This window comes from Eumetopias jubatus, unplaced genomic scaffold (assembly GCF_037043125.1).
Source record: "Eumetopias jubatus isolate StellerSeaLion01/CBP00866 unplaced genomic scaffold, mEumJub1_p1.0 scaffold_1, whole genome shotgun sequence".
In the NCBI taxonomy this organism is placed as follows: domain Eukaryota; kingdom Metazoa; phylum Chordata; class Mammalia; order Carnivora; family Otariidae; genus Eumetopias; species Eumetopias jubatus.
In genome coordinates this window covers 82,156,758-82,184,564 of record NW_028274807.1, presented here as the reverse complement: position 1 = coordinate 82,184,564, position 27,807 = coordinate 82,156,758, and the positions used below count along the sequence as shown (strand labels likewise).

Sequence of the window (27,807 nt, the reverse complement as noted above, 5' to 3'; positions counted from 1 at the left end):
AAGATTAAAAAAAAAAAAAAAAAAAAACCTACTTCTGGGGGAGGCATAGAAAACTCTCCCAAAGAATATCTGCCAAAAAATCTGGTTCAAATTATTTTAAAGCACTTGGAAACACAGCCCAGATGCAGTGTATCATGTGAATTTATTCTATCTCTACAGTAATGATAAAATGTGGAACAGTAGCTCCTCACTACCCGATGGCTTCACCATCTGCAAAGTGCACTGCATGAGAGGCATGCTCTTCAGTGGCTTTGAATTTCTCTCTAGCATCTCTGGACAGCCCAGGCTCATTCCAAAGAAAGAAGCAAGGACAGTGGCTGATTCCCAGCCAGAGGATAGATTATTCCACACTCACTTAAGGCTGCCATTCACAATTCCTGCCACTGCCACAGTGAAGGCCCGGAGTCCAGAGGCCTTCTCATAACTTCCGCCACCCCTGCCTCACTTCCTCTGCCATGCTGGCCCCACTGCTTCATCCTGCAGGCATCATTTTTCAAACCTGTGCCCTGCAGAGCAAGCTTGCCCCACTCATGCTGCAGTTTCTAGTAAGTACTAAGGGAATACTGGTAGAGTATTCCTCTTGAGTAAATTGGAGAGGCAATAAAACACTCTTTTTCATGCTTCTCCTGTTAGTCCATAAAGCAAACAACTGAAGTCATTCTATACTCATGGAGTCTCTTTTGCTATAGTCCTCAAAGGATTTCTGTTTGACCACTTTCACTATATAGGATCATTCCAACTTATAAAAGAAACAGAGACTTATATAATTATCACTCTACATTAGAGATGAGGAAATTCAGGGAATAGACATTCTTTCCATTCAATTAAACATGTGATTCTTGATCTCCTATAATGGGTTTAATTTAGCCTACAAGGCCATAAAGCAATCTTAGTTGGGATTTCTACCCTTAAGTAAGACATGCCTATGTTATTAGAAAAGACTTTACAACATGTTCAACCAACAACTAAAATATATAACAGTATTTGAAACAAAGAGAAAAATCCAAGCTAGACTGCAATCAAATGTTCAAAAACACACATGAGATGGATACCAACTATTACAGTGTTCAGAAAAGAGTGGGATGCTAGGCCTGGCCTGGCCCATTCCACAAAGGGCTCATGGGGAGGCCAGGCTTGAGGGAAGCCCTCGAGATTCAGACAGGCAGGCCAGAGACTTGCTGGTGAGAGTAACCACAAATGCGACCTAGAGAGAAGAAAGTGAGACCCAGGGAAGCTAGCAGGTGGGTGGATCAAACAAGGACGCTTCCCAACCACTCAGATAGAGCAAACAAAAGAAAGAGCTTTTTCATGAACAGTGCCAGGTACTGAGCCAGGTATCTAAGGATATAAAGATGAATCAGACATCTCCCTGCCCTCAGGGAGCAGACAATGGAGTGGCAAGGCAGAAATCATTCCCAGGTACCAAATTAATATAAATACCCAGTTTCTTAAAAATTATTTTCAAGCAGCAGTAAAAATTTCTGCCTTGATATAATAGAACATAGACTTTGAAATCAGATCTGACAGATCCTGACCCTACCTCTTAGTAACGCTATGGCTTTAAGCAAATTACCGAACTCGTTTTTTTTAATTCTTAGTTTTGACATCTTTCAAAATGAGAGTAGTAACACCCACTCTCCAGAGCTGTAAAGATACAAAGGCATAAGTAGAAAGGCCTAGCATTCAATAAATTTGGCCAATATTTCCAAATGGTTAAACACTTACGCTTCTTCTTGGACTTCCCAGTTTCTTGCTTGAAATCTGTACCTTTGGATGGGTTGTTAACTCCACGGGTTTTTTCAAGGTCAGATGATACAGAATCCTGGTCTGGAGACCAGCAGCGAACTGGACAACTAAAGCTTTAGTACTGCAACTGTTAAAAGCAGATCAGACGTCCCAGCTAACAAGCTCAGTCACAACCTGCAGACACTCTGGAAATAGAAGCCATCAGTGAGAGGCCCTCTCCAAGGCTGGGAGGAACACTTGCTGGCAGCAATACTCCCCTCTCTGTGCTTTTATAACCTGCTACCACCAGTGGGAAGACCTTGAGGGTGCCCCAAGTGCCAAGAGTCATCAACATTCAGGCAGTTGGGTTCTGCTTCTGAGTTTTGCTTTTGGCACTACAAAGGAGAAAGCAGAGAGGTGGCCCCAGGTGGTGAGAACATAAACTCTTCTCTAAAGCAACATGTCAGGATTAGCCTTCAACCCTACTAGAACAGACTTGCACAAGAAGGTGGGTGCAAGATGAAGAGAAGAACACTGATGGTGCCTCTGATGTACTGGGGCAAAGGACAAAGGAGATGACGTTGCCCTTGTATCGAAAGCCATTCTCATTATCCCTGCTTCTCAAGTTTCTCCCTCCAACAGATACTAGGCATTCACAAGGCACTATTTACACATTCATCTTCTACCCATCCTGTGAGGTGGGTATTATATCTGCATTTTACATATGAGGGAACCAAGACTTGGAGGCAAAGTGATGTGCTAAAGCTGTTTGCTGGCAAAGACTGCACAGCTTTAGTTCATGGACATTCACTTAGTTCACTGAAAGGCACTGACATCCTCCACATTAGAGAAGATGATCACCTCCAGAATCAATATTATTTAGACACCAATTCTAAGAAATCCTAATTCAATAAATGACCATTTCCTATGGGTATTTTTTAAATCACAAAAAGGTATGAAATTTTGTCAAATACCTTTTCTGTCTCTACTGAGATGATTATGTGGTTTTTCTTCTTTATTCTATTGATAAGATGTACTACATCAATTGATTTTCAGATGTTAAACCAGCCTTGCATTCCTAGGATAAATCACATTTGATCATGGTGTATAATCCTTTTTATATGTTGCTGGATTTGGTGCTAGTATTTTGTTGAGGCTTTTTGTATCTACATTCATAAAAGATACTGGCCTATAGTTTTCTATTCTTATAATGTCTTTGTCTGATTTTGGTATTAGGGTAATACTTGCCTGAAAAAATGAGAAGTGTTCCCTCCTCTTCTATTGTTGAGAAGGGTTGTGAATAATTGGTACTAATTCTTCTTTAAATGTTTGGGAGAATTTGCCAGTGAAGCTATCTGTGCTTCACTCTTTTTTGATTCTGAAATTTTATAAATGAACCAATGTGATTCTATAGTCTAGAACAAAGGGTAAAGGATAGTCTTACTTGTGTACTGCATGGGTAACACATGTCTGGACACTTTTCACATGTGAGCTGCATATTTTTTGAGGGTATCCAACAAACTAACAAAATTCAAAAGAGGTCCCAACAGTGAATGATATCATATGAGGAACATTTGAAGAGCTTAATGTTTACTTGAAAAATGGGATTTAGGAGGCAAGAGTTATCCACAAACACTTCAGAACTGTCCTTAAAAATATAAAAACTGCATGGCATTACTCAATACTCAAGGACCATTCCAAGGCACAACAAATCATTCATTTATTCAGCAAACATTTATTCTGCATCTCCTTAGAGGAAGGCCGTGTTAGGTAATGACAGATTGGTAATGTAGAGTCTAGGAGCAGAGATAAGACAAGCACACAAAAACCAACTAACCATAACACAAGGGAGAGAATGAGAGGTGTTATGGGAGTAGAACAAAACGTACTTTGGAATTCAGAGGCAGGAGTCTTTATTTCCCACTGGCAGAATCAAAGATACCTGGAGAAGGAAGCATTGAGTTGGGCTTGGAAGGTGTGTACTATTTTTGTGTGGAGAAATATTTTAAGGGGTCATTCCAGATGGAGGGAAAGCAGACACAAAAGTGTAGAGGTGGAAACACAGTCAGACAAAAGAGTGGAACAAAGCTGAAGAAATGCATAGCCCAAGCTAACCAACCATACATGTAGACATATTAATTATTGGGGGATAAAACCAGAAGCGTGCCAAATAAAGTACAAAGAGCTCATACTCCACGCTATAGAGAATGACTATGTAAAGGTATTATTAAAGGTTTCAGGGGGCACCTGGGTGGCTCAGTTAGTTGAGCATCCGCCTTCAGCTCAGGTCATTATCCTGGGGTCCTGGGATGAAGCCCCGCACCAGGCTCCTCGCTCAGCGGAGAGTCTGCTTCTCCCTCTCCCTCTGCCCCTCCCCCTGCTCGTGCTCACTCTCCCTCCCTCTCTCTCTCTCAAATAAATGAGGATTTTAGAAAATACAAATGCTATGTGTTTATTCCTGGTATAAGTTAGAGGCAAACACAGGAGAGGCGGAAGGTTTACACAATAGTTAGTCAGGAGGAATGAAGTCCTGAAGCAGGTCACAGGAAGGTCACAGTGGGAATGGACATTAGGAGAGAGACCCATGAGTTATTTCAGAAATTGAATCAACAAACTCCAGATCTGAACTGTCAAGTCTAAGGGATTGTGAAAACAGAGCAAAAATCCCAGCAGGAGGAGGAACTGGCTGGGGGGACAGAGGTGGCACAGTGCTGTTACCCAGATGAATGTTTAGGATAGAACCAGGGGAATGTTCTAACCTACAGTCTTGCTCCAAGCACTTCTCAACCCTTCCCTGACTCATCACATCCCTCAGACTGCTCAACAAGAAAATGTCTGAAAAAAACAGTCAAACACTGAGCCAATCCACCCTAAGAGATGTTCCACTGGCTACTCAGTGCGACTCTCCATGAAGGTAAAGGCTGGCTGCCCCCTCCATCAGATCCCCAAACAGACCATCTGAACAGCTGCCTTCTGGTCCTGAGCCTGCCATTCATTACCTCTGAAACCTTAAAAGACAAACTTTCTAAGTGTCAATTCCTTCATTTGTAACATAGGGATGATAACCTATTTCACAGGTTTGTGAGATTACACAGGAGGATACAGAATGCTGCAAGACACACAAATGCCAGAGATCATTAGAAGCTCTTTGAGAGCAGAAACTACAACAAATTTATGTCTGTATCCTTCATGGAGGTAACTATAGAAAAAGGGAGGGAGCAAGATGGGCAAAAACATACCACAGCCTGGGCCCCGGAGGCAGCCTGGTTTTAACCAAGGAATACTGACCTACCAGATCTTCGAGAAGATCCTACACCCAGAGAAATAGGAGGGGTCTTAATAATCATCCAGGTCTACCTCCTCATTTAACAGATGGAAAGTTTCACCCCGAGAGAGGCCCAGTGATCTGCCCAAGATCTTTAGTGGCGTATGGGGATAAGACCAATAACACATTCACAGTTCAGATGGTGATTTTACCCACACTGGCTTACAAATAGGCTTCGAGCTAGGTGAGAAAGGATTATTAAAATTCCCATTTTTAGCCTGAGGGTGAATGACTTGTCCAAGAGGGATTCAAATCCAGACAGTCATACCCCCAGTCCACAGCTCTTTCCCTACACCACAACTTCATGCATATGCACAATTTCAAGCACAATCATTTCAGCATTCAATATTTCAAACTCCAAATTCTGTTTGTCTCATCCTGCCTCCAGCAATATTTCACATTCAGCCTTCCCTGGTAGGATTCTACTGACCTTTTGTCTCAAAGAAAAACCAGTTCAGCAGCCACCCTGGCACCAGAAAAATTTTTTAAAATGAATCATCAAAACTGGGTCTTTCCAGATAAATCATCTTCACAAAGTATATCCCCACAGGTGTATCATTCAAGATGTATATCATTATTGCACTAAATACATTGGACTAGGGTGCTCAAGGAGCAACGAAACCCATTAATTGAAGCAACATGTAATATACAACGCTAAGAAGGCAGTTTTAGCAAATGGGCAGAATACGGAGGTAAAAACGTCCTGACTTTAGAACTAATTTGCATTATGGAAGGGTCTCAACGTTAAGTGACCAACACTGAAAATTACCCCGATAATTCTAGTCATCTTTATCCAAAGAATCTCTACCTGAATACATTTTTATTTGGGGAGGTCCAGGGAAGGGGTGGGAGAAGGAAGTGCTAAGAAGGACTCAACGTACCACTGTCTCAATGTCCTCTTTACTAAACAGGGCCTGTCTTTCCACCACAACCCCTATTTCAGGAGCAAGGCATGCGTGTTCTGCTGCCCTCTTTTAACTCAATGGAAGAGGATTAACATTGCTCAGTCTCCTGAAGCTTGCACTGGCTTGTCATCGGGGTTCACCCCGAGTGTGTTGACACCTCCAGGCGGTACTTCCAACGGGCCGGGGCGCCAGGCTGCGTACCCTCTACCGTAGCCTGCGTTTCACTACGCTCGCTTGTGAACCAGCCTCCGCGGTTGGCAGTAGTTTCTGCTGGAAACCATCCGCATTCGTTCAAGTTCCCTCTCCTTTCTCTTTATGTCGTAAACCGCGACACAACTGCCCACCCCCGCCGGGTCAGCGCGGGTAACGGATCCTAACAGCCCAGCAGCCCTCAGGAGACTAGGCACCCGTCTGGTGAAGGCACCTGCCTGGTGAAGGCACCTGCCCCTCCCCCGCCCCCGCCTCCTGCCCCGGCCCCGCCGGGCGTGGAGGATCTCAGGGGTGGCTGCACTGGCCGCCCCCAGCAGCAGCGAGGCCGAGACGCCCGGCCCGCACCCCACCGCCTTCCCACGCAGGGCGCTGCCCGGAGGCTGCGGGCGAGCGCGGGGAGGAGACCGGCCCCAGAGACTACGCCCCCACCTCCATTAATAAAACGCAAGGGGGCAAAGAAAAAGCTCCATTTACCGATATGAGTGATCACTGTGGCCAGTCGCCGGCTGAGCTCCTCAGGGGCCATTTCTTCCTTTAACCAAAATAGCATTTCACCGAAAAGCCACTCAGGTATGTAAACAAAACAAAGCAACACGTAAGTGTTTCTACTGCTGTTATGGATGATGTTTCAAAGACATCTCCTTCCGAGGATGCGCTGCCCTCACATTCTTCCTTGCTCTCTTCAGGCACAAAACGAGTCACTCCCAGCCCAGGCCAACTTTCCTGGGCCGCTCGGCCAGCCACGCCCTTCAGGGAATTGTCTTAAAGATTAAAATCCAGCAGCTTTGCCAACGTAATGTCTGGCTTTGAGAGAGGGGAAATGGCAGTTCTGGAGGTAAGAAAAGCAGTCGCCCCAAATCACGCTGTAACCGAGCGTCGGGCTTCCCCCGCCGAGGGAGCGCTGGGGTCTCTGGATTTGCGGTCCCCGTAGGTCGGGTCTTCGGCGCCGCCTTCCGGTAGGGTCGGGAAGAACGATGCTTTGCCAGCACGCGGAGGAAGTGCGGAGCCTGCGCGCACGGAGGGCTGACGGGTGGAGGAGCGGAGGGCGGAGGAGCGGAAGGCGAGGGCGGCAGGCGGCCTGAGGCCCCCGCTCCTGCGCGCGGTCCACCTCACGCCCCGCGGCGCGCCCGGCGCTCCAGCCTCCGCGCCCACCTCTCCCCGCCCTCGGCAGCGCGCACGCGCCCGAGCGCTGTCTGTTGCCAGGTGGAGAAGCTGCGCCCGTTGCCTTGCGAGGAGCCCACGGCGCGGCCCACGGAGTGGGTCGACTCACTGCGTGTCCTCGCAGCTTTTGGGGAGAGGGGACAGCGATTTAGGCGCTCCTGCTAGTACCGGGGTTCTGAACGCCTGCCTCGACCCCCTCCTTGCCCGCCAGGTGCCTGCAGAGCGGCCCAGGCGAAGAGGGGGCTGACTGGGAGAGGTGCAGCCATCCCGCCGGGGAGGCTGCTCGCACCGCCGCCCCTGCCCCAGGGGTCGTCTCAGCGGTAATCAGCATGCACCGGACGCACCCGCACTCGGAGCCGGGAGCGCGGGCTGTGCGCACACACATCTCCACCGTGTGGGCCTTTTCCTTTGTGCAGCTACTCCAGGGCGTCACCGCTCCGTCTGCCACTGTCAGGCGCGCCAAGGCTCCGTCCTAACAAGGCTCTGGCACAAGCCCCACGCGGGGCCCCCCTCCCTGTCAACCCCGGGAGCGTCTTCTCTGGGCCGCTCCCCCGCGGCAATCGATGTCCTGCAGCTTCCTCACGTGGCCCCAGATCTACCTGACAGGCAGCGAAACACTAACCCCATTCCGCAGAACTCCACAGCCAAAGCCTAAGCAAACGCGAATCTGGTCAGGTTGTTCCTCAATCCATTCTACCACGGGGGACCCTGAGTATCTGGTCGCAAGAAGGCCAGGACCGTCACAGCTTCCAAGCCACCGCCAGGAAGCTCAGCTTTCCTCTTTGATATGTAAAAAGCCAGACCGCAAACACTCCGGATCTAATTTCTAATAGTAGCCAGTCACCCCAGGGGCCTGAGTACATTTTTAAATGCTTTCGGTAACAACTGTGGGCTGTGGTTAAGAGACGTTACTCCACAGCAAACCCCGTGGAGGGTTACTCTTTCCTGTGAAGTAAGTGCACTCTGCCTGCACAAGTAGAGCAGTCATTGTCATAGCACCCACTTGAAGAAGAGTCAGAAAAGGGTGAAAGACACAAAGAAGTAAGACAGCCTTAGACCGCGTTTCCGTGGTGGCTTCTCTGCCTATTCAACAGTCACAAGTATTGTTGAGGAGCCAGATGAAATGTTTCTTGATCATAGTAGTTGGAACCCTGGTGCCCAGTCAGAGCCAATTGTGAGTTTTGATCACTAGAAACAAGCACATTGCCAAGGAGGCAGATGATGTGCAGCATTCTGGCCTTTGCAGATCCGGTGACCTCAGGCTTCCTGGACAGGTCCTTACATGTGAAAATCATGAAAAGGAGGGAGAGGAAGAGAAGGCAGAAGAAACTGATAAATAGGAATGAGGGAGAAAAGGAAAGGCATAGAAAAGAAATCACATTCAGAGTCCTGCTCTCCTTTCCCACATCTGTACCTTCACAATCTTCAAAGGTCTCCATGGAGGGGCGGCTGGGTGGCTCAGCCGTTTAAGCATCTGCCTTCAGCTGAGGTCATAATCCCAGGGTCCTGGGATCAAGCCCCACCTGGGGCTCCTTGCTCAGAGAGAAGCCTGCTTCTCCCTTTCCCACTCCCCCTGCTTGTGTTCCCTTTCTTTCTGTGTCTCTCTGTCAAATAAATAAATAAAATCTTAAAAAAAAAAAGGTTTCCATGGAGATTAATTGGCTGAATGTATGGCAAGATGTAGCAGGCAGTACCTGTCCTCAGAAACCAATTCTGTCCCCCCATCTCTAACACGTGCTCTTCCAGGGCCCCAACTGCTTTATCTGGGCTACGAGGAGGTGGGTCTGTGGTCTCCAAGTTTCCTTTTCCAGTTCTGAAATCCTGTCATTGTAACTAAGAAGATATGATCGCCTAGTGTGCAATAACCCATACCTCCCCTTGCCTCCCTCCCAGGAAAACAAATGGTCATTGTCTCCATTGCTCCTGTGACTATGAACATTCCTATTGTCTTCTCTTCTTCCTCTCCATCCTCCTCTTTTCTGTGTCTCCTTTTCTCCTTCCTAATTCTGATCTATTTCCTGTCTCTGACAAATCACATTGCTCCAATATCTGACAAAATCAAGGAACAAGCCAGAATAGCCTGCCTCCTCCAGTGAATCAATTAGCTATCAGTCACATCCGTTGAACATCTGCCATATGCCAGGGTTGTGAGAGGTAGTGTCAAGTACAGCAACTGCCACCACCATGTCCTAAGTGACTACCCTGCCTGGTGCAATGGTAGGCATTTCACAGACATTGTTTAAGCCTCACAACCCTTTAAGGGCTTTGGTCTCATTTTACCATGTTCCGAGTACAAAGATGAAACTGAATATTACTAATCTGATGAATCTAGACCAGTCTCTGCCTTCAAGTAAAGCTTTGCCTAAGCTTGGAAAGAGAAACCTCCTCCAAGTACTGCCAAAGTAGATTCTACCTCTGTTGGTGAACTCTCAGCACAATGAAGAAAAAGAAAGGACCCAATTTGGGTGAACCAGATGAGGGTGAGGGATGCCTGGGCATCACACGGTCACCAAGTTAAGTCTAGATCCATGGTTTTCAAACTAACAATCACCTAAAATACAGGTTTGTTGGTTGGTTGGTTTTTAATTTGGATTCCTGGTCCCCACCTCCAGAGATCTGACTCAGTAGTGTGGAATGGAACCCAATAATTTGCATTTCTAACAAGTCCCCAGGAAAACTGATGCTGCTGGTCTTGGGACTACACTTTGAGCACCACTGGCCTAGAGCAGGGCTCTTCAAATTTCTTAGACCGCAAACCACAGTATGATATAAAATTTACATCATGACACAGTAGACATACATACACACAATGAAAACAAAAGTTGTATGAACAATTTCTTTTCCCTTACTACATGTGAAGCCCTAAAATACTTTCTATTCAATTTCATTTTTAAAAAACAACGGCCAAATTGGGGAAATTTTCATTTGGAAAGTATGGCATTCAGTTATGTAAGAAAATGTCCTTATTCTTTTAGAGATGTATGCTGAAGTTTTTAGGGATGAAACATCATTGTAATTTAAACTACCTTAGCAAGGAGAATAAATGAGATAAATACTGGGAAATGTTCATAATTGTTAAATCAAGGTGGTATATGGGTTGTTTTGCTACTTATTCTCTCTACTTTTATGCATGTTTAAATATTTGTCATAATAAAAAGTTTTTTAGAATGATTGTTTGGACCTACTCAGTTGCTTGTATGACCCAGTAAGGAGTTGCTCCCAGCAGTTTGAAAAGCTCTGTGCTAAGATAGAGCAGAGGAAAACAGAAGAGGAAGAGAGATGGTAAAGATAAGGTTAAGAGGGTGGGGAGAAGGTGACAGGAGATGCAGGATAAGAGAGGTAGAAGTGCACTGTGGGAGGGGGTAGGGGTCACCACAAATGCCTCAGGATAATGCCCCTCTAAAGGGCCTCTTTCTTCACATCCCACTCTATCTTCACTGTCCTTTCTGCTTTGGACCCTGGGCTACTTGGCAAGGAAAATACCTTATTCACTTCTGTAAACCCCACAGTTCCTGGACCAAGCCCAGAGTTAGAAAATAGCCATCAGTCAAAGCCTCTCATCTCACAGAGGTCTTGGAACTGCCTCAACATTGCAATGTTGCCTCCTTCCCCCAGTGCTGCCTGGTAGGATAAGCCTCAATACACCAGGAGTCCAGCTGTACTCGTACATAAGACCATATTCTTTTCTAAGGAATCACACCATGTGCTATCTAGTGCACAGCTGACTAGATAGGTGAACCCAAAAGAGTGAAAAAGTCACCTGGGTTCACACCATCCTGACCGTCATTCCACTGTCACCTTGTGTTTCCCGAAACCAGCTGCCCAGGCACAGGGGAGCATGGGGGTACGCAAGTGTGTATATTTGGAGGGGACGATACACCTGCCTCTACCTCTGTATTTTCACTCTCCTCCCCCATATACGTCCTTTCTCAAATTTAATCTATTGTCAAAATAATGTATTTTCTTTGCAGAACATATTAGCAAAGTACAGAAAACTGAAAAGAAGAGGTGGGGAAAAGGAAAATTGATCATAATTCCATCACCCATAGGCAAAACCACTTGAAATTTTAAAGAGTATTTGATGTATGATTTTCATTAATAGACTATTTATTAGGGCAGTTTTAGACTTCCAAAAAATTGAGCAGAAAGTACTAAAAATTCCCATAAACCCACTGTCTCAAAACAGTTTCTCATATCATTAACATCCTTTATTTGTGTGGCATGTGTGTTACAATTGATGAACCGGTATGGATACATTATTAACTAAAGTCGATACATTAAGGTTCACTCTTTGTGTTGTACTATTCTATGGGTTTTTTACTAATGCATAATGCCATGTATGTATCCACAATGACAGTTATCACACAGAATAGTTTCATTGCCTTAAAAATCTTCTATGCTCCACCGATTCACCCTCCCTTCCCCTCAAATTTGGAGCAACCACTAATCTTTTTACTGTCTCCATAGTTTCATCTTTTCCAGAATGTCATATAGTTGGAATCATACAGTATGTAGCCATTTCAGACTGGCTGCCCTCACTTAGCAATATGTATTTAAGTTCTTTCTGTGTCTTTTTATGGCTTGTTAACTTGTTTCTTTTTATCACTGAATAATATTCTTTATATTCTGTTGTGTAGAGGCATCTGTTTATCCATTCACCTACTGAAGGACATCTAGGTTGTTTTCAGTTAGGGGCAATTATGAATAAAACTGCTATAAACATTGTGCACAGGTTTTTATGTGGGCCTAAATTTTTAACTCATTTGGGTAAATACCTATGAATGCAATTGCTCAATGTTGTGGTAAGACTATGTTTACCTTTGAAAGAAACTACAAACTGTCTTGTAAAACCATGTACATACCCACCAACAGTGAATGAGAGTTCTTGTTGGTCGACATCCTAACCAGAATTTGGTGTTGTCAGCGTTTTGGATTTTGGCCATTCTAATAGATATTAGTGTTATCTCATAGCAGTTTAAATTTGCAACTCCTAATGATATATGATGGTAAGCAACCTTTGGTATGCTTATCTGTATATCTTCTTTGGTGAGGTATCTGCCCCCTTCTTAGTTAAGTTGTTTGTTTTCTTATTGTTGAGTTTTAAGAGTTCTTTATATATTTTGGACAGAAGTCCTTTATCAAATATAGGTTTTGCAGATATTTTCTCCCAATCTGTGGCTTATCTTTTCATTCTCTTAACAATGTCTTTTGCAGAGCAGAAGTTTTTAATTTTAATGAAGAACAATTTATTGATTTTTTTCTTTCATGGATCATGCATCTGGTGTTATGTCTAAAAGTCATTACTAAACCCAAGGTCACCTGGATTTTCTCTTATATTTTTTTCTAGAAGCTCTATAGCTTTGTGTTTTACATTTAGGTCTATATCCATTTTTAGACAATTTCTGTGAAAAATGTAAGGTTAGTGTCTAGATTCATTATATCGCCTATAGATGCCCAGTTTTTCCAGCACCACTTGTTGAAAAGACTATCTTTTTTTCCATTGAATTTCCATTGCTCTTTGTCAAAGATCAGTTGACTATACTTGTGTGGGATTATATCAGGGCATTTTATTCTGTTTAACTGATCTATTTGTCTATTCTTTCACTAACATCATGCTGTCTTGATTACTGGATAAGAATGTCTATGGTTGGGGCGCCTGGGTGGCTCAGTCATTAAGCATCTGCCTTTGGCTCAGGTCATGATCTCAGGGTCCTGGGATCGAGCCCCACATCAGGCTCCAGGGAGCCTGCTTCTCCCTCTCCCACTCCCCCTGCTTGTGTTCCCTCTCTTGCTGTTTCTCTCTCTGTCAAATAAAATCTTAAAAAAAAAAAAAAAAGAATGTCTATGGTTGGGGCAGGCTGGGTGGCTCAGTCAGATGAAGGCATCTGCCTTCAGCTTAGGTCATGATTCTGGAGTCCTGGGATCAAGCCCTGCATTAGGCTCCCTGCTCAGCAGGGAGACTGCTTCCCCCTCTCTGCTCTTCCCCCCTGCTCATGCTTGCTTGCTCTCTCTCTCTCTTTCTCGTGTGCTTTCTCTCTGAAATAAATAAATAAAATCTTTAAAAAAAAAAAAAAGACTGTCTATGGTCACTGTGTATGTGTATGTATCAGATATGTGTGTTTTATTAGATTTTGTTATCAGTGTTATACTCACTTCATAAATAGAATTTGGAAGGTTTCCTTATTTCTGTGCCCAGGATAGAATCAATAGCAACCAAGTCATCTGTTCCTTAAAGTTTCTCAGTAGAATTTTCCTATGAAATAATATAGTCCTGGTGCTTTTGTGGCTGGAGTTGTGGGAAAATACAGTTCTCTGGCAACATCTATTTTATGGTAAACTGTCTACTTAGAATTTCTATCTTTTCCAGGATGTTTTGATAAATTATATTTTCTTGAAATTTCATCTGTTTCATCTGGGTTTTCAAATGTATTACACAGACGTGAGTAATGTGATCCCATACAATTCTATTAATTTTTTGCTTCTGTAATTATTTCCCCTTATTATTTTGATTGTACTTCCTCTGTCTAGCCGTCTTTTCTATTTTTATTTTTCATATATTTATTAGTATTCCCATTTCTATTTTCTAATTTATGAATTGCTTCTTATATCCTTCCACACAACCCACCACATGGGTGTTTATAGCAGTTATATTCATAATTGCCAAAATTGGAAGCAACCAATATGCCCTTCAGTAGGTGAATGGATAAGTAAACTGTGGTACATCAAGACAATGGAATATTATTCAGCACTAGAAAGAAATGAGCTACCAAGCCATGAAAAGACATGGAGGAAACTTAAATACATATTGCTATGTGAAAGAAGTAATCTGAAAGAAGTGATTACTTAGTGAAAGCAGTAAACAGCTACTGTATGATTCCAACTATATGACATTCTGGAAAAGGCAAAACTATAGACACATTTAAAAAGATCAGTGGTTGCCAGGGGTTATGGGAAGAGAGGAATGAACAGGCAGAGCACAGAGGATTTTTAGGGCAGTAAAACTACTCTTCAAGATATTACAATTGTGAATATACATCGTTAAAACTTAGTCTGAACTCATAAAATTACACCAAGAATGAACTCAAACATAAACTATAGACTTTCAGTGATAATGATGTGTCACTTTAGGTTCATCTATTGTAACAAATGTATCACTCCAGTGGGGGATGTTGATAATGGGGAAGGCTGTGCATGGGTGGGGGTTGGGGGTACATGGGAAACTTCAGTATCTTCTGCTCAATTTTGCTATGAACCTAAAACTGCTGTAAAAAAGTCTACAGACTTGCAACTAGAAAATGAATAAGTTCTAGAGACCTAATGCCCAGCATAGTGGCTACAGTTAACAACACCGTATTATATACCTCAAAGTTGCTAAGAGATTAGATCTTAAATGATCTCATTATGCACAAAAAATAATTATGTGACTTGATAGAGGTGTTAGCTGACGCTATGGTGGTAATCATATTGCAATATATAAATGTGTCAAATCAACACATTGTACACCCTAAACAATGTGATATGTCATTTATAGCTCAATTTTTTTAAATACCCTTATAGAAAAAAATCAAGTCTATTTAAAAATTGTGTAATTTCGGTTTTGAGATGATTAAGGACTTTCTCAATATATGTTTTTCACGTTCTTTTTTTTTTTTAAAGATTTTATTTATTTATTTTAGAGAGAGAATGAGATAGAGAGAGAGCATGAGAGGGGAGAGGGTCAGAGGGAGAAGCAGACTCCCCGCCGAGCAGGGAGCCTGATGCGGGACCCGATCCCGGGACTCCAGGATCATGACCTGAGCTGAAGGCAGTCGCTTAACCAACTGAGCCACCCAGGCGCCCTGTTTTTCACGTTCTTGAAAACATAAAACTTTGTATTCTTCTTAGCTCACATCCCTTTATATTCTAAGACAGCTCCCTTCCCTTCTTCCCCTCAGAGCCTCTAAAAATTAAAGGTCACGAAGGGTTCCTAGCCCTAGAGCCCACGAGATAGAAAAGCCCACAGACCACAGAAGGACACACCTATCCGACATCGAAGGGCCTAAGGAGGCTGAGGACAGAGCCTACGCCTCCCCAGCGGGCAGACAACTTAAAGGGCGGAGGAAACCGATTGGCCAATTGTGACCACTGAAGCTCAACTCTGTTCTTTGATTGGCTTTAGCGGTGACGCCCCCCTCCCCGAATTCCTTGCTTGGATTGGTCTAGTTCTTGCTTCCGACCTGGACGGTGGCCAGAGGAGGACAAGAGACTTCCAGACGGAATGGAGGAATGATTTGGGTAACATCTGAAACGCAGTCGCACATCAACAAGCAAACGGGCTCCCGGGACGTGGTGGCGGCCTCTGTGGACTCGGTGTTGCTGATGGCGACTGAGAGGAACCGGTGGGAGCGCCTCCTGAGCCCGCTGCTGCCGCCGAGGTAACGGTTGCGGTCCGGCTCAGGGGCGGAGGATGTTTGGCCTGCCAGCGCAGAGAGAGGTGAGGAGGGGGAGGAGGACCAGAGGACAGAATCTGCGAGACCCGGGATTCTGCTTTCAGTCCCACCCCCGAAAGGGAATCGTTTTACACCCAGCCCTTCCCTTTCTTTCCCCTCCCTACGTTCACCCTTCAGCCCGCCTTTTGCCTCAGTTTCTCTAGTGGGGGGCGGGGAGGTGGAGGACAGTGGAGCTGGGCTTGCCATTCTCCATGCTCCCCTCGCCATAGAGTTGCCAGATTTGGCAATAGAAATACAAGAGGAGGGGGGCCTGGGTTGTTTAGTCGGTTAAGCGTCTGCCTTTCGCTCAGGTCATGATCCAGGGTCTGGGGATGGAGCCCCGCCTTGGGCTCCCTGCTCAGCGGGGAGTCTGCCCTCCCTCTCTCTCCCTCTGCCCCTCCCCCAGCGTGTGCTCTCGCTCACGCGCGCTCTCAAATAAATAAAATCGTTTTTTTAAAAAAAATACAAGATGCTAGTTAAATTTAAATTTCAGATAAACAATAATTTTTGAGTATAAATATGTCCCCAATATAAAGAGAAATTTAAATATAAAACATTATTTGTTATTTGTCTGAAATCGAACTGGTTGTGTTGTTTTTTATCTGGCAACCCTAGTCTAGAATAACACTTGTACACCTCCTAACCATTTACAGCCTGCTTAGGGACACAGCAGTCCCTATGTGGGGAGTGTTGTAATCCATGTTCTGATGAAACCCGAAGAGACTAGCCCAACGTTATGCAACTAGTGGGTAATGAGGCCAGAATACCTTAAAAACCCATTTCAGTTCTGCTGTCCTTCATCAGGAGAAGACTCCTGGGGAGTTCTTTCCTATTGTTGGAATAAATCCAGTTAACAAAAGCAAACTTACCTTTCAGAGGGCTGTAGAGTTAGTTCTGCTCTATAACATTTACTTTATATTTTAGGGAAGAAATAACTGTATTAAACTGTCAAGGAATATAGCTCTTTGATGATGAAAGTATATTTTATAATTAATAAACAATGTCATATCATTTGGCTTTGATGTCAGCAGACAAGGTTATATTCATATGTATTGCAGGAGATCCATACATCACTATGAAGGCAGTATATCCTATAGAGGCTAAGAGCTCAAATTCTGGAATGAAACACACCTGGGTTCAAAGCCTAGTTCCACCACTTTGATGGCAGTAGGCAAGTTACATAATATCTCTGGGTCTCAGTTTCCTCTTCTTTAAAATAAAGATAATAGGGGCGCCTGGGGGGCTCTGTCGTTAAGCCTTCGGGATCCCACAGTTCTGGGATCCAGCCCCGCATCAGGCTCTCTGCTCAGCAGGAAGCCTGCTTCTCCCTCCCCCACTCCCCCTGCTTGTGTTCCCTTTCTCGCTGTGTCTCTCTCTGTCAAATAAATAAATAAAATCTTTTAAAAAAATAAAAATAGGGCACCTGGGTGGCTCAGTTGGTTAAGCGACGGCCTTCGGCTCAGGTCATGATCCAGGACTCCCTGGATCGAGTCCCTCATCGGGCTCCCTACTCGGCAGAGAGTCTGCTTCTCCCTTGACCCTCCCCCCTCTCGTGTGCTCTCTCTCTCTCTCTCTCATTCTCTCTGTCTCAAAAAAAAAAATCTTTAAAAATAAAAATAAAAATAAATAAAATAAAGATGATAATTGTATCCACTTCATAGGATTGGCAAGTGCCTAGGACATCAAAATTAATTTTAATTTTAATTTTCAGCTATAAATTTTAGCTATTAGCTATTACATTTGACCTTTAGTAACTGTGACTCTTTGACATACTAAATGATTCTATAATTAATATTTAATTTTTAAATTTTTATTTTAAGTTTTAAAAAGCCAAGCAATTAAAAATATTATGGATATCTGAGTTTCAGTGAAAAGAAATGTCCCGCTAAGCAAGGAGTCTGATGTGGGGCTTGATCCCAGGACCCTGGGATCATGACCTAAGTCGAAGGCAGACGCTTAACGAATGAGCCACCCAGGCGCCCCTCTAAAATACTTGTTTTAACCGTTATTGAATAGTACATTTCTTTTCACTGAAACTCAGATATCCGCAGCGGCACCCGGGTGACTCAGTTGGTTAAGGTCCGACTCTTGATTTCGGCTCACGTTATATCTCAGGGTTGTGAGATCTAGCCCTGCAGAGGGCTCTGCTGCTGAGCGTGGAGCCTGCATAAGATTCCCTCTCCCTCTCCCTCTCCCTCCGGTCCCCCTCTCCCCTCCACATGCCTGCTCTCTCTTGCACTCTCTCTCTAAAACAAAACAAAACAAAACAAAATAGTTTACTTGCAGACTATTCCCTAAAATTCCTCTTGGGAATTTTTTGCAGTTTTTCTTCAAAAACCTACAAAACCGTTCCATTACCTAAGGAGGAATGTGGAATTATGAAGATTGAAGTTCTAATCTTAGCAACTACTGTTTACTACCCAAGTGATTATAAACAAGTTGCTTATCATATCTGATCCTTGATTATTTGTAAAATCCTAACAAAAACTTGATTCCGCACCCCCGAGGGTTATACATGCTGTCAGTTATTACTAGCTATTTGTCCACCAGAGAAAACTGCAACCATGAATGAATCCAACTATTTGTCTTCTTCCTGCATCAAGCTTCCTAGAAGAGCTGGAGAAACTTGTGCACTGAGAACACTTGATACTAAAAGAAATTCTTGGTAGTCAACTTCACCTGGGCATTCAGCACCTCATTCTTTCAATTTATGCAATTGCTGTTTCAGATTCTCTTCACTCTTTGCAAACCTCTGACATCCCTTACAAGCCATCCTCAGCAAATGATCTCAGTGTTAGGGAGGAAATAGAATACCTGAGTTCTGAGCTTCCTGCCAGCAAACATTAGTGTTTCCATCCCACCACCAATGTTGTCCTTGTCATATCATAGTTCAGTTTGGAGTCCCATAGTCCCATGGTAGTTTAGTAGAGCACAGGCTAAAGCATTTTTCCTAAAAATGGGATATTGTCCCATTCACTAGGGACTATGTTGTCCTTCCTCTTCCTAGACTGTGGGACTGCACATCACACTGGCTTCTTACTCCACCTGTCAGGCCACCCAGAGTTTGAGGCTGGAAGTCACACACACACAATCGTTCAGCAACACAATGATCAATTTCCCCTCTGAGGGCTTCAGCTGGAGAAATTTTCTGCTGGGAAGCTCTGGGTTTCATCCTCAAGGAGAAAGCTGGGACCAGTGCTTTCAAAATTCAGACATGACATAAGGCATAGAGTGCTTTTCTGTTTCCTCAGTTATCATGTTTTTGTGAAGCCTCATTTAAACCTGCTTTTCTGTCTTCGACAGCATTTTCTACAAATGTGTTTTATTACCAAGTAGAGCTTTGCATTCATAAAGGCTAAAAATAACTTAACTATTCCCCTAACGTTATAAAAATGGGTCTCACCCACACACTAGGTTTTCCTGTACCCTGTGCTGATGCCTTCCAATGTATTTTGCTCACTCCTCCTCATGGTTCACTAGGCTGCATCCTCCATATCTGTAGCCACTTCCTTGGACACTGGGACTAGAGATAGAGCAATGGCCCCAGCGGACACTGGCTGGCTGGCTCATGGTTTCTCCTTCTAACTCACACCCTGGAGACTCAGATGCCCTTGAGTTCCCATGATTTATTGTTGAGTTATTTCCTCTTCTCTTCACCATCCTCTGATGGAAGTGTTGGTTTACCTAGAGACTTAAGCACCCCATAGAATCATGGATCCGAGCACATTGAGTACCTGTCAACTCAATGACAGGTACTCATCCTGGCTGCCTCGTACATGTGTTGCAGCCCCCAATCCCACCATTTAGCATCCTCACTAAATTGTTGCCCAACCTCTTTCTAACACTTCAGGAAGCTGGAAATCCATCACCTCCTGAAAGTAGCTTAATATAGTTTCAGTCGGCTGTCCATTAGAAAGTTCTTCCCTCTAAACAGAGCCAAAATATGTGCTTTCCCAAATAGCCCTCATAATTTTTCCCCAGGTTAATTTTGATCTTTGGAGCACAAGGGAAAAAAAATCTCACCTAGTCAACCCTTTTATATTTAAAATTGTTAATTTCCAGATTCATTTAATAAATTCTGACTAAGTGCCTTTTGTGTCATCTCTCATCTTCTAGTAAATGAAAACATATCTACATATTTCTCACAAGAGATTCTTGGGCTGGAACAAACTTTTCACTTTACCTTCCTCTTTTTTAAAATTAATAATTGGCATAGATACAGCTTCAGATTAAATCACTTAAATTTAGCAGAGCTGGAGCTCCTGGATAAATCAAAGGCCTCACACTCAAATGTCTGCAGGGGGCTGGCCCAGTGACATAAGTGAGTAAAAAAGTTGTAAGAAAAATAAGGAGAGGTAGAGACCCAGTGACGTGCAGTGCATATGCCCATCTAAAGCAGGTGGCCACTCGCTAGTTGCCACCAGAGGATAAGGCACAGGGTTACAATCTACTGATTTTTCAAGTGAAGGTGGAAATTTGGATCTGCATATGAAATTTCCTCAGAAAGCATCTAATTCAGATTTAAAACACTGCAAAACAAGACAAAGGAGCTGCCAGTTTAAGACCTCTCTTGTTTCTCTTCTATAAATTATAAATGTTAGTAGGCTTGATATTTGTATTTTGAATTTTTAATAACTTTTAATTTGAAATGTTTTTGGACATAGAAAAGTTATAAAAGTGGACAAAGAATTCCAATATTCTTTACCTAGATTTCTTAAATGTTACTATTCATAACACATTTATTTTATTCTCTGCATATAAATACGATTGCACATATCATATACTCACATAATGTTTTTCTGAAGCATTTGGCAGTAAGTTACTGACATTATGCCTCTTTACCCCTTAATATTTCAGCATGTGTTATCTAGAAACAAGAGCATTGTCTTACATCATAACACAATTATCAAAATCAAAAAATAACAGAGATGCAATATTGTTATTCAGATTTCACCAATTGTCCAACTAATGAACGTTTTACCAAAAAAAAAAAAAAGAAAAGGAAAAAAAATGGTTTACTGGTCCAGAACCGCATACAGCATCACATGTTGGATTTAATTGTTAAGTCTCTTTGGCCTCCTTCATTCTGGAACAGCTCCTCAGTTTTTGTCTTCCATGATTTTTAATAGGTTAGATGATGAAGTGATTTTTGGCATTCGTGAGTGTATCCATAATAGAGATCTCTTCATGTACTAAAAATACATGAGTAGAGGATGGTGCCAATCATTGAGAATGGAGGCCAGGTTTTTTATAGAACATCCCTCCATTGTTGTTGTTGTTTTTCCAATACTTCTTCACACATAGATTCAGACTATCCATTTGGGGAAGAACCGCACAGAAGTGATGTGTCTGTCTCAGTGCATCGTATCAGGAGGCTGGGCAGGCTGCACTGTCAAGCATGTCGCCCTGGAGGTGGCTCAATCCCACAGAAGAACTCTGAGATCAGTGTAGTCATTGCAGAGGTCAGCACAAGTGTATTTATATCTGTACCCTCAGTCATTGCTTAATGGCTGTCTGCCAGGGGAACGTAAATCCTTAGATACTTAAGGTTTTACAAAAGTGAAGAATAGCTTAAGATTTGGTGTAAAGAACCTTCAGAACCTTCTTTTTAATTATTGTCCATATGCAAGCATAGAGTTTTTATTTCAAATTAAACAGGAACTAGGTTTGCAGATATGGTTTGCAGGGCTCTATCTCACTAGACTGAGAAAATAAAGCTTTCTTTTCTTTAAGGTAACAGAATCCATGCCTTTTGTGTTATTGTTAAGTCTAAATGCAATTTTGCAGCATGAAAACTGCAATGATCTGTAATTAGTTGGGACTCTTCATAGTTTGTGACATATCTGTTGCATGCTATCTGTTTTCAAAACTCACTGCTCTTAGCTATGGGAGATTTTCTTAAAGCTGTAGGCTTTATGAAGATCAAGGCTGTATGTCATAGTTTCCTATTGGAAAGATTTTGGTTTTTTTAATTTTTTTATTAACATATAATGTATTATTTGTTTCAGGGGTACAGGTCTGTGATTCATCAGTGTTATATAATACCCAGTGCTCATTACAACACATACCCTCCCCAGTGTCCATCACCCAGTTAGTTACCCCATCCCCCCAATCCCTTTAGTTTTAAAGTAGTGATAATCAGTGAATACATAACAGAACAATTTGCCTACTTATAGGCAAAAACAGAACTTGTTTCCCTACTTACATGTCCTGCACATAGAAGAATAATGCAGGAAATGTTTGTCTGGGTTCTTTGATTATCTAACTGGTATCTCTAGGAAGCTGAGGATCCCAAGTTTGTAAAGGCACAAAAATCTAATTAAAAATGAGACACTGAAAGGGATTTTATCATGAAGCAGTTTGATAATTCTGTAAGCTTAGAAGTGATTCAGTGTTAAAAGAATCACTGCTTAAAAGCTGTTTGTGGACCAGAATCTGAAAGTAAATATGAGCAGTTCAGCATTTAGCTGTGTGCTTCAGAAATTGCTTGGTAGAACCTGTTTTTCTACAACATAATAATTTAAGCTTTGACTTTTAGATCCAAACAGCAATCCTGGCACTTGACTACCATATGGAAACAACTTGTTATGACTGCATTGTGGAAATGGTGTTCAAAATGAAACACACAGCATACAAGCTGAAATAGCACTTATAGTTGTTGGTATTGCAGGGAGAGCATTCAATATGTTAAATACAAGATATCTTTGTAAGTATCACCATATTTTTCAGAGGGCATTTTTAAACTAGTGATATTTGACGTATGGGAGAGAAAATAATTAGCCTGTTTAAGCCAATTGCCATGCATGAATATCTAGACATGATACTAAGACTTTCCTTTAATAAACTTTATATTTTAGAACAGTTTTAGATTCACAGAAAAATTGAGAAGATAGTTCAGAAAATTTCCATATACCTTCACCAGTTTCCCATATTATTAACATCTTGCAGTAATATGGTACATTTGTTAAAATTAATGAACCAACCAACCTTGATACAATATTATGAACTGAAGTCCAGAATTTACTCTGATTTTCTTAGTTTTTACCTAATGTCCTCTTTCTGTTCCAGGATCCCACCCAGGACACCCCATTACATTTAATTGTCATGTCTCCTTAAGCTCCTCTTGGCTATGATAGTTTCTTAAATTTTCCCTGTTTTTGATGACCTTGACAGTTTTTAGGAGTCAGAAATTATTGGTCAAATATTTAGTAGGATGTCCTTGTATTGGAATTTGATGTTTTTCTCAAGATTAGACTGGGGTTATGGGGGTTTTGGGTGGGGGGGGGAGACCACAGAGGAAAAGTGCCATTTTCATCTCATTATATTAAAGATTATTCTGTTGATGTTGACCTTGGTCCCCTGGCTGAGGTTGTGTTTGTTAGGTTTCTTCAGGTAAAGTTACCTGCTCACACCCCTCTTCCATACTTTATAGTCTTTGGAAGGAAGTCTCCATGCACAACCCACACTTAAGTAAGACTTTTCTTTTAACTTTCCAAAATGGATCCAGATGCTTGTTTTGGATGAAGCAGATAAAAATGCTCAGTCCAGGGATTAAAGGCCAAATCCACAAGACCTACTAGAAAGTAAATACAAGTATTCAGGTGTGCACATGATTCATCTATAGCTGGCGGGTTGGGTTACTTGTTACAGTATAGCTGTGAAGTGCTATATTGTCCTTCCCCCTGCTGAAAGCAACTGTTTCCTACAATCTCTGTCTAGCTCAATTCTATAGTAAGACAGGGACGCTTGGTCTCAAACATTATTCCTCTATTATTATTATGAAAACTGTTATATCTACTTAATTGATATGTCAACATAATTAGTCGTCTCTCTTTATTTTTTTTTAAGGTTGGGTTGCTTTCTGCCTTAATGTCAATCAATATGTTGGAAGTTATAAAGAAGTTCAAATTCTGATGAAGAAGGAAGAATTGACCTATGAAACGGTCAATATTTTATAATATTTTTGAAAAGGGTAAATGTTTTTTTTGTTGATACACATAAAAATTATGGCCAGAATTTTTTTTTACCTTCTTACTTAAGCTCTGTACTAAAATTGCAGAAACTAGTATCATGCCTTCATATTTGTAATAAAGCCAGCAAAGTAAACACAAGAAGAAAAATAACTATACCAGATAGTAGAAAAACTGAGATGAACCTCTTTCTTAAGTCCAGCATACTTTGTTCTAAGATTTGGGACGATAATATCTGTATTTAGGCAGAATTAATAGAATGAATTTCTAACTGGTCCCTTCCAATGATAGGATGAGAGTTAGAAATCAAATGGTTTTTTATTCTGACTCTGTTAGGAATTATCATTTTCCTTTCTGAAATACTGGAGGGAAGAAAATTGTATGTTCCTTGTGTCAAATGACAGACCACACATGCTGTTCTTTTTCGGAACACAGCGCAAGGGTAAACTGGCTTCTGAGCAAACACATGCCAGGAATTTCAGTATCTGATGTGATAAGAGTAGTTCTTCCCTAGTATTGTTAGTTAAGACAGTGTTAACATCTAATTATTTCCTTAATAAACTGATGCAGGATCTAGTTACAATGTAGCTGTAAAGTGCTGCCTTGTCTTTGCCCCCTGCTCAAAATAAAGCTGTTACCTTTCTAGCCCTGTCCGCCATGGTGCTTAGCAGCCAGGGATGCATGGTCTCAGACATGTTTACCAAGTAAAACACTGACTTGAGGGACGCCTGGGTGGCTCGGTCATTAAGCATCTGCCTTCAGCTCAGGTCATGATACCAGGGTCCTGGGATCAAGCCCCGCGTCAGGCTCCCTGCTCAGCGGGAAGCCTGCTTCTCCCTTTCCCACTCCCCTTGCTTGTGTTCCCTTTCTCGCTGTGTCCCTCTCTGTCAAATAAATAAATAAAATCTTTAAAAAAAATAAACACTGATTTGATGGATGACTCTTGAGATTAAGGCTTATTCATATTTTGCAGGTGGTGACAGAAGAGAGACATTATCAAGAAGGAATTCATATAAGGGATAAACCACATTTTGATTACTACCAACCTACTGGTATTTCAATTCTTTATTTAATTGTATTTATCTACCACAGTTGGTGTTGAGGGGAAGATTTTTAGCAGTCTTGGTCAGCTCTAGCTGTGTGAGGGAATGAAGACCACACTCCACAGTGAGCTCTGTGATTTATGTGTGGTTCATGACTGTTTTAAGGCCTGAAAGATGTACAGCAGGTGCTTTTTGAATCAGAATTTGAATATCTACTATCATAATCTCGGGCTCATGATTTTTATAAACAACTAGTATCTATGGTTATAAACTATGAGCTGCCCACTACTTGTGAAAACTATATTCTCAGCTGACTATTTGTCATCTTCATTGAGTATTTGCTTTTATTCCGGTGAAATAAATGTATGTGCTGTTGTCAAAGTGTGATTTTGTTAGCCAGACAACCTTTAAAATCAGGTATATGAATGAGGAAAATAATCTTATCACCCAGTGACGTGATAAGATGTATTTAAATTCTACTTGGGAAGATTCATGGTTGATCAGAACATAGTAGAACAAATGTGAAATGTAGCCCAGACTTTGGATTTTCTACAATTGATATTCAAAGGAAAAATCAATAATCCTGTTAGATCTGGTTGCCTTAGCTTACACATGAGTCTTTTTTTTTTTTTTTTGTCCTGTTATTCGTATCTCATGCTTCCTTGATGATTCTTCTATAATTAGGATTTTGTTAGCATTTTCTGGTAGAAATTTACATTGACCCTCGCTTGGGTATAGTGGTTTTATTACTAAATAAATTGAATTATGTCTTGCTACTAATGTAAAAAGAACTGTTTCAAGAAATACAGTAGTCAACACAAATAGGTGATGAGGCAGCATTCCGAAATGGCATTGGCCTGATTTAGGACATGGTTTCATGAGTGAAATAGCATATTGTTTGGATTAAGAGTGAGTCAGTTTTTCCATATTTGTTTTTCTCTTGTCCTGCTCATTTGATCTTTTAAATTGCTCCAGCCAAGACATTTTTGATTGGCCATATTATCTGTTTTAGTAGAGAGCTGCAGTGGTAAATATATCCCAGCCCCTTGTGTTATAGTGTATGAGGTGAACTGAGCAGAAAGCAGTGATCAATATGGGTTACCATAACAGATATTTGGAGCTTCCTTACACACACACACTGTAAAAAGTTTTAAGTCCTAGACCAAGTCTGTCCAATAGAACTTTCTGCAGTGATAGAAATATTCTATATCCGTGCTGCCCAACAAAGAAGTGACGGGCCGCCATGTGGCTATTGAAATGTGGTTAATGCAACTGATTAACTGTGTTTTCTATTTTATTTAATTTTAATTTCAATATCCACGTGTGGCTAGTGGCTATTACATTGGACAACGTAGTCCAAATAATAGCCAACATTCTAGAGTTTATATTTGCAGTTGGTAGTTCCAAAAGTGTGTCAAAATGAATTATGTAATTGTTCTTTGTGTTTAGGCCCTGGTGTTTACATCTGTCCCAGGCCAACAACTGCTCTTGGATGGCCCTCTTGGGGCTTTAATTTCACTACCACAAACACAGTACTGCCATCTGCTTTATAAATAATAAGGCTTAAGATGCCTAATAGAATCTGATTTTGCAGCCAAAGGAATCCTTTTGCACTAACTACAAAAGAAACCTTTTCTTTTTCTCTAGATATTGCGATTAGCATCTAGTTAGAAGCACTTTACGCATAATCCTGGCAAATAACAGCCACTGATGCTTAACAAGTAGCTCATATTGTTAGTAGTTCCTGTCGTCTTTATAAGCAATATTCTGATTAATAATTTTTTGTTGTTGTTCAGAATTGGCAGTGGAGGTTGATTTGGGAGCAAAGCTGTGGCCATAAACATTGAAGAAGACGAGCAGATTCTTCATGACATTGAGACTTTCTACAACACCACAGTGGAGGAAATGCCAATGAATGTGGCTTACAGCACTCGCTCTTGTGGACTAGGTGATAACAACGTGCATTGGGCTTTTTTATTTGGGAATATTTGAAGCTTGTCTCAAAGCTCATAACAGATCAGAAATACAGAATTTTGATAGAATGCTACTCTTACTCATGAGCTCATATGAGGAAGGTCATTGGCTTTATCGTCTTTAGAATTAGAATACTGAAGTTGGATATGAAAGGTGGGATTGTAAAAATCATTCTTAGAAGTTTATTTCCTAGTTCTGTGAAAATTGTTTTATATTGAGTGTTCTCTGTCATCTAACACTATACTTGTGGACTGGACAATATGTGCTGTATAAAAGGAGCCAATTCTATTAAACTAGTGTATCTACTTTTATTGTGTGGTCATTAGACTGAATAGAACAAATTTGAAAATGATTTTTTTTAAGTATTTGAATTCTTTTTGTTTGGTATTGTGTTTTTATTCAGTAAAACATTTTATTAGTGATAAGTGTGCACTGGAGCCTTTTTTTTTAAGATTTTATTTATTTATTTGAGAGAGAGAGCTCATGCTCTGGGGAGAAGCAGATTCCCCACTGAGCACAGAGCCCGACACGGGGCTCGATCTCAGGACCCTGAAATCATGACCTGAGCTGAAGTCAGATGCTCAAGAGACTGAGCCACCCAGGTGCCCTGCACCGGAGGCTTTTGCTAAGCACCAGGAACAATCATATCCTACGGCTGAATCCCAGAAAAATTGCCATGTTGCATATTGAATACTCAATACATTATAATAAAGAATATTTTTCTTTAAAGTTGTTTGGTCCTTATTCCTTAAAGAATTATACTTTTTGCCATAATTCCATATTTTCCAAGAAAGAAAATAAAACAGCATTCTGTGATAAATATTTTATTCTCGTTACAGAATTACACGCAAAGGATACAACCCATGTGGCTTTTCATAAAAAGTTGTAATAGTTCCAAGTTAGCTGCTGTTTGGCCATGGCCCAAAGAGTAGTCAATTGGTCAATTGCAGATGTTCATCAGCAACATATGCTAAGCATTATCTGCTTCGTTGACAAAAGAGGAGTAACAGAATGTAAGATTTCTCC

The 27,807-nt window shown here is 41.8% G+C and overlaps 1 protein-coding gene, 1 long non-coding RNA gene and 2 other non-coding genes across 6 annotated transcripts in view; 3 read left to right on the top strand and 1 right to left on the bottom strand.

Annotated features, from left to right (window-relative positions):
* Positions 1-7,188, bottom strand: part of MCF2L2 (MCF.2 cell line derived transforming sequence-like 2) — a 254,266-nt gene extending 247,078 nt beyond the window's left edge. For both annotated transcript variants that reach the window (XM_088025244.1, XM_028100844.2), the window contains exon 1: positions 6,640-7,188. In XM_088025244.1, coding sequence (XP_087881370.1) covers positions 6,640-6,715 — 76 coding nt within the window. In that variant the 5' untranslated portion in view covers positions 6,716-7,188. The remainder of the gene's footprint in view (positions 1-6,639) is intronic.
* Positions 7,189-15,549: 8,361 nt separating this feature from the next.
* LOC114207150 (uncharacterized) lies at positions 15,550-27,510 on the top strand. 2 transcript variants are annotated; one of them, XR_015768704.1, is made up of 4 exons: positions 15,550-15,799; positions 22,333-22,500; positions 23,643-24,816; positions 26,604-27,510. It is a non-coding gene; the product is annotated as an uncharacterized LOC114207150 (long non-coding RNA). The 2 variants fall into 2 exon arrangements; XR_015768705.1 differs by lacking the exon at positions 22,333-22,500.
* Positions 23,820-23,998, top strand: LOC114207213 (small nucleolar RNA SNORA81). Its single transcript, XR_003608812.1, has one exon. It is a non-coding gene; the product is annotated as a small nucleolar RNA SNORA81 (small nucleolar RNA).
* Positions 24,329-24,459, top strand: LOC114207202 (small nucleolar RNA SNORA63). Its single transcript, XR_003608802.1, has one exon. It is a non-coding gene; the product is annotated as a small nucleolar RNA SNORA63 (small nucleolar RNA).
* Positions 27,511-27,807: the final 297 nt, after the last annotated feature.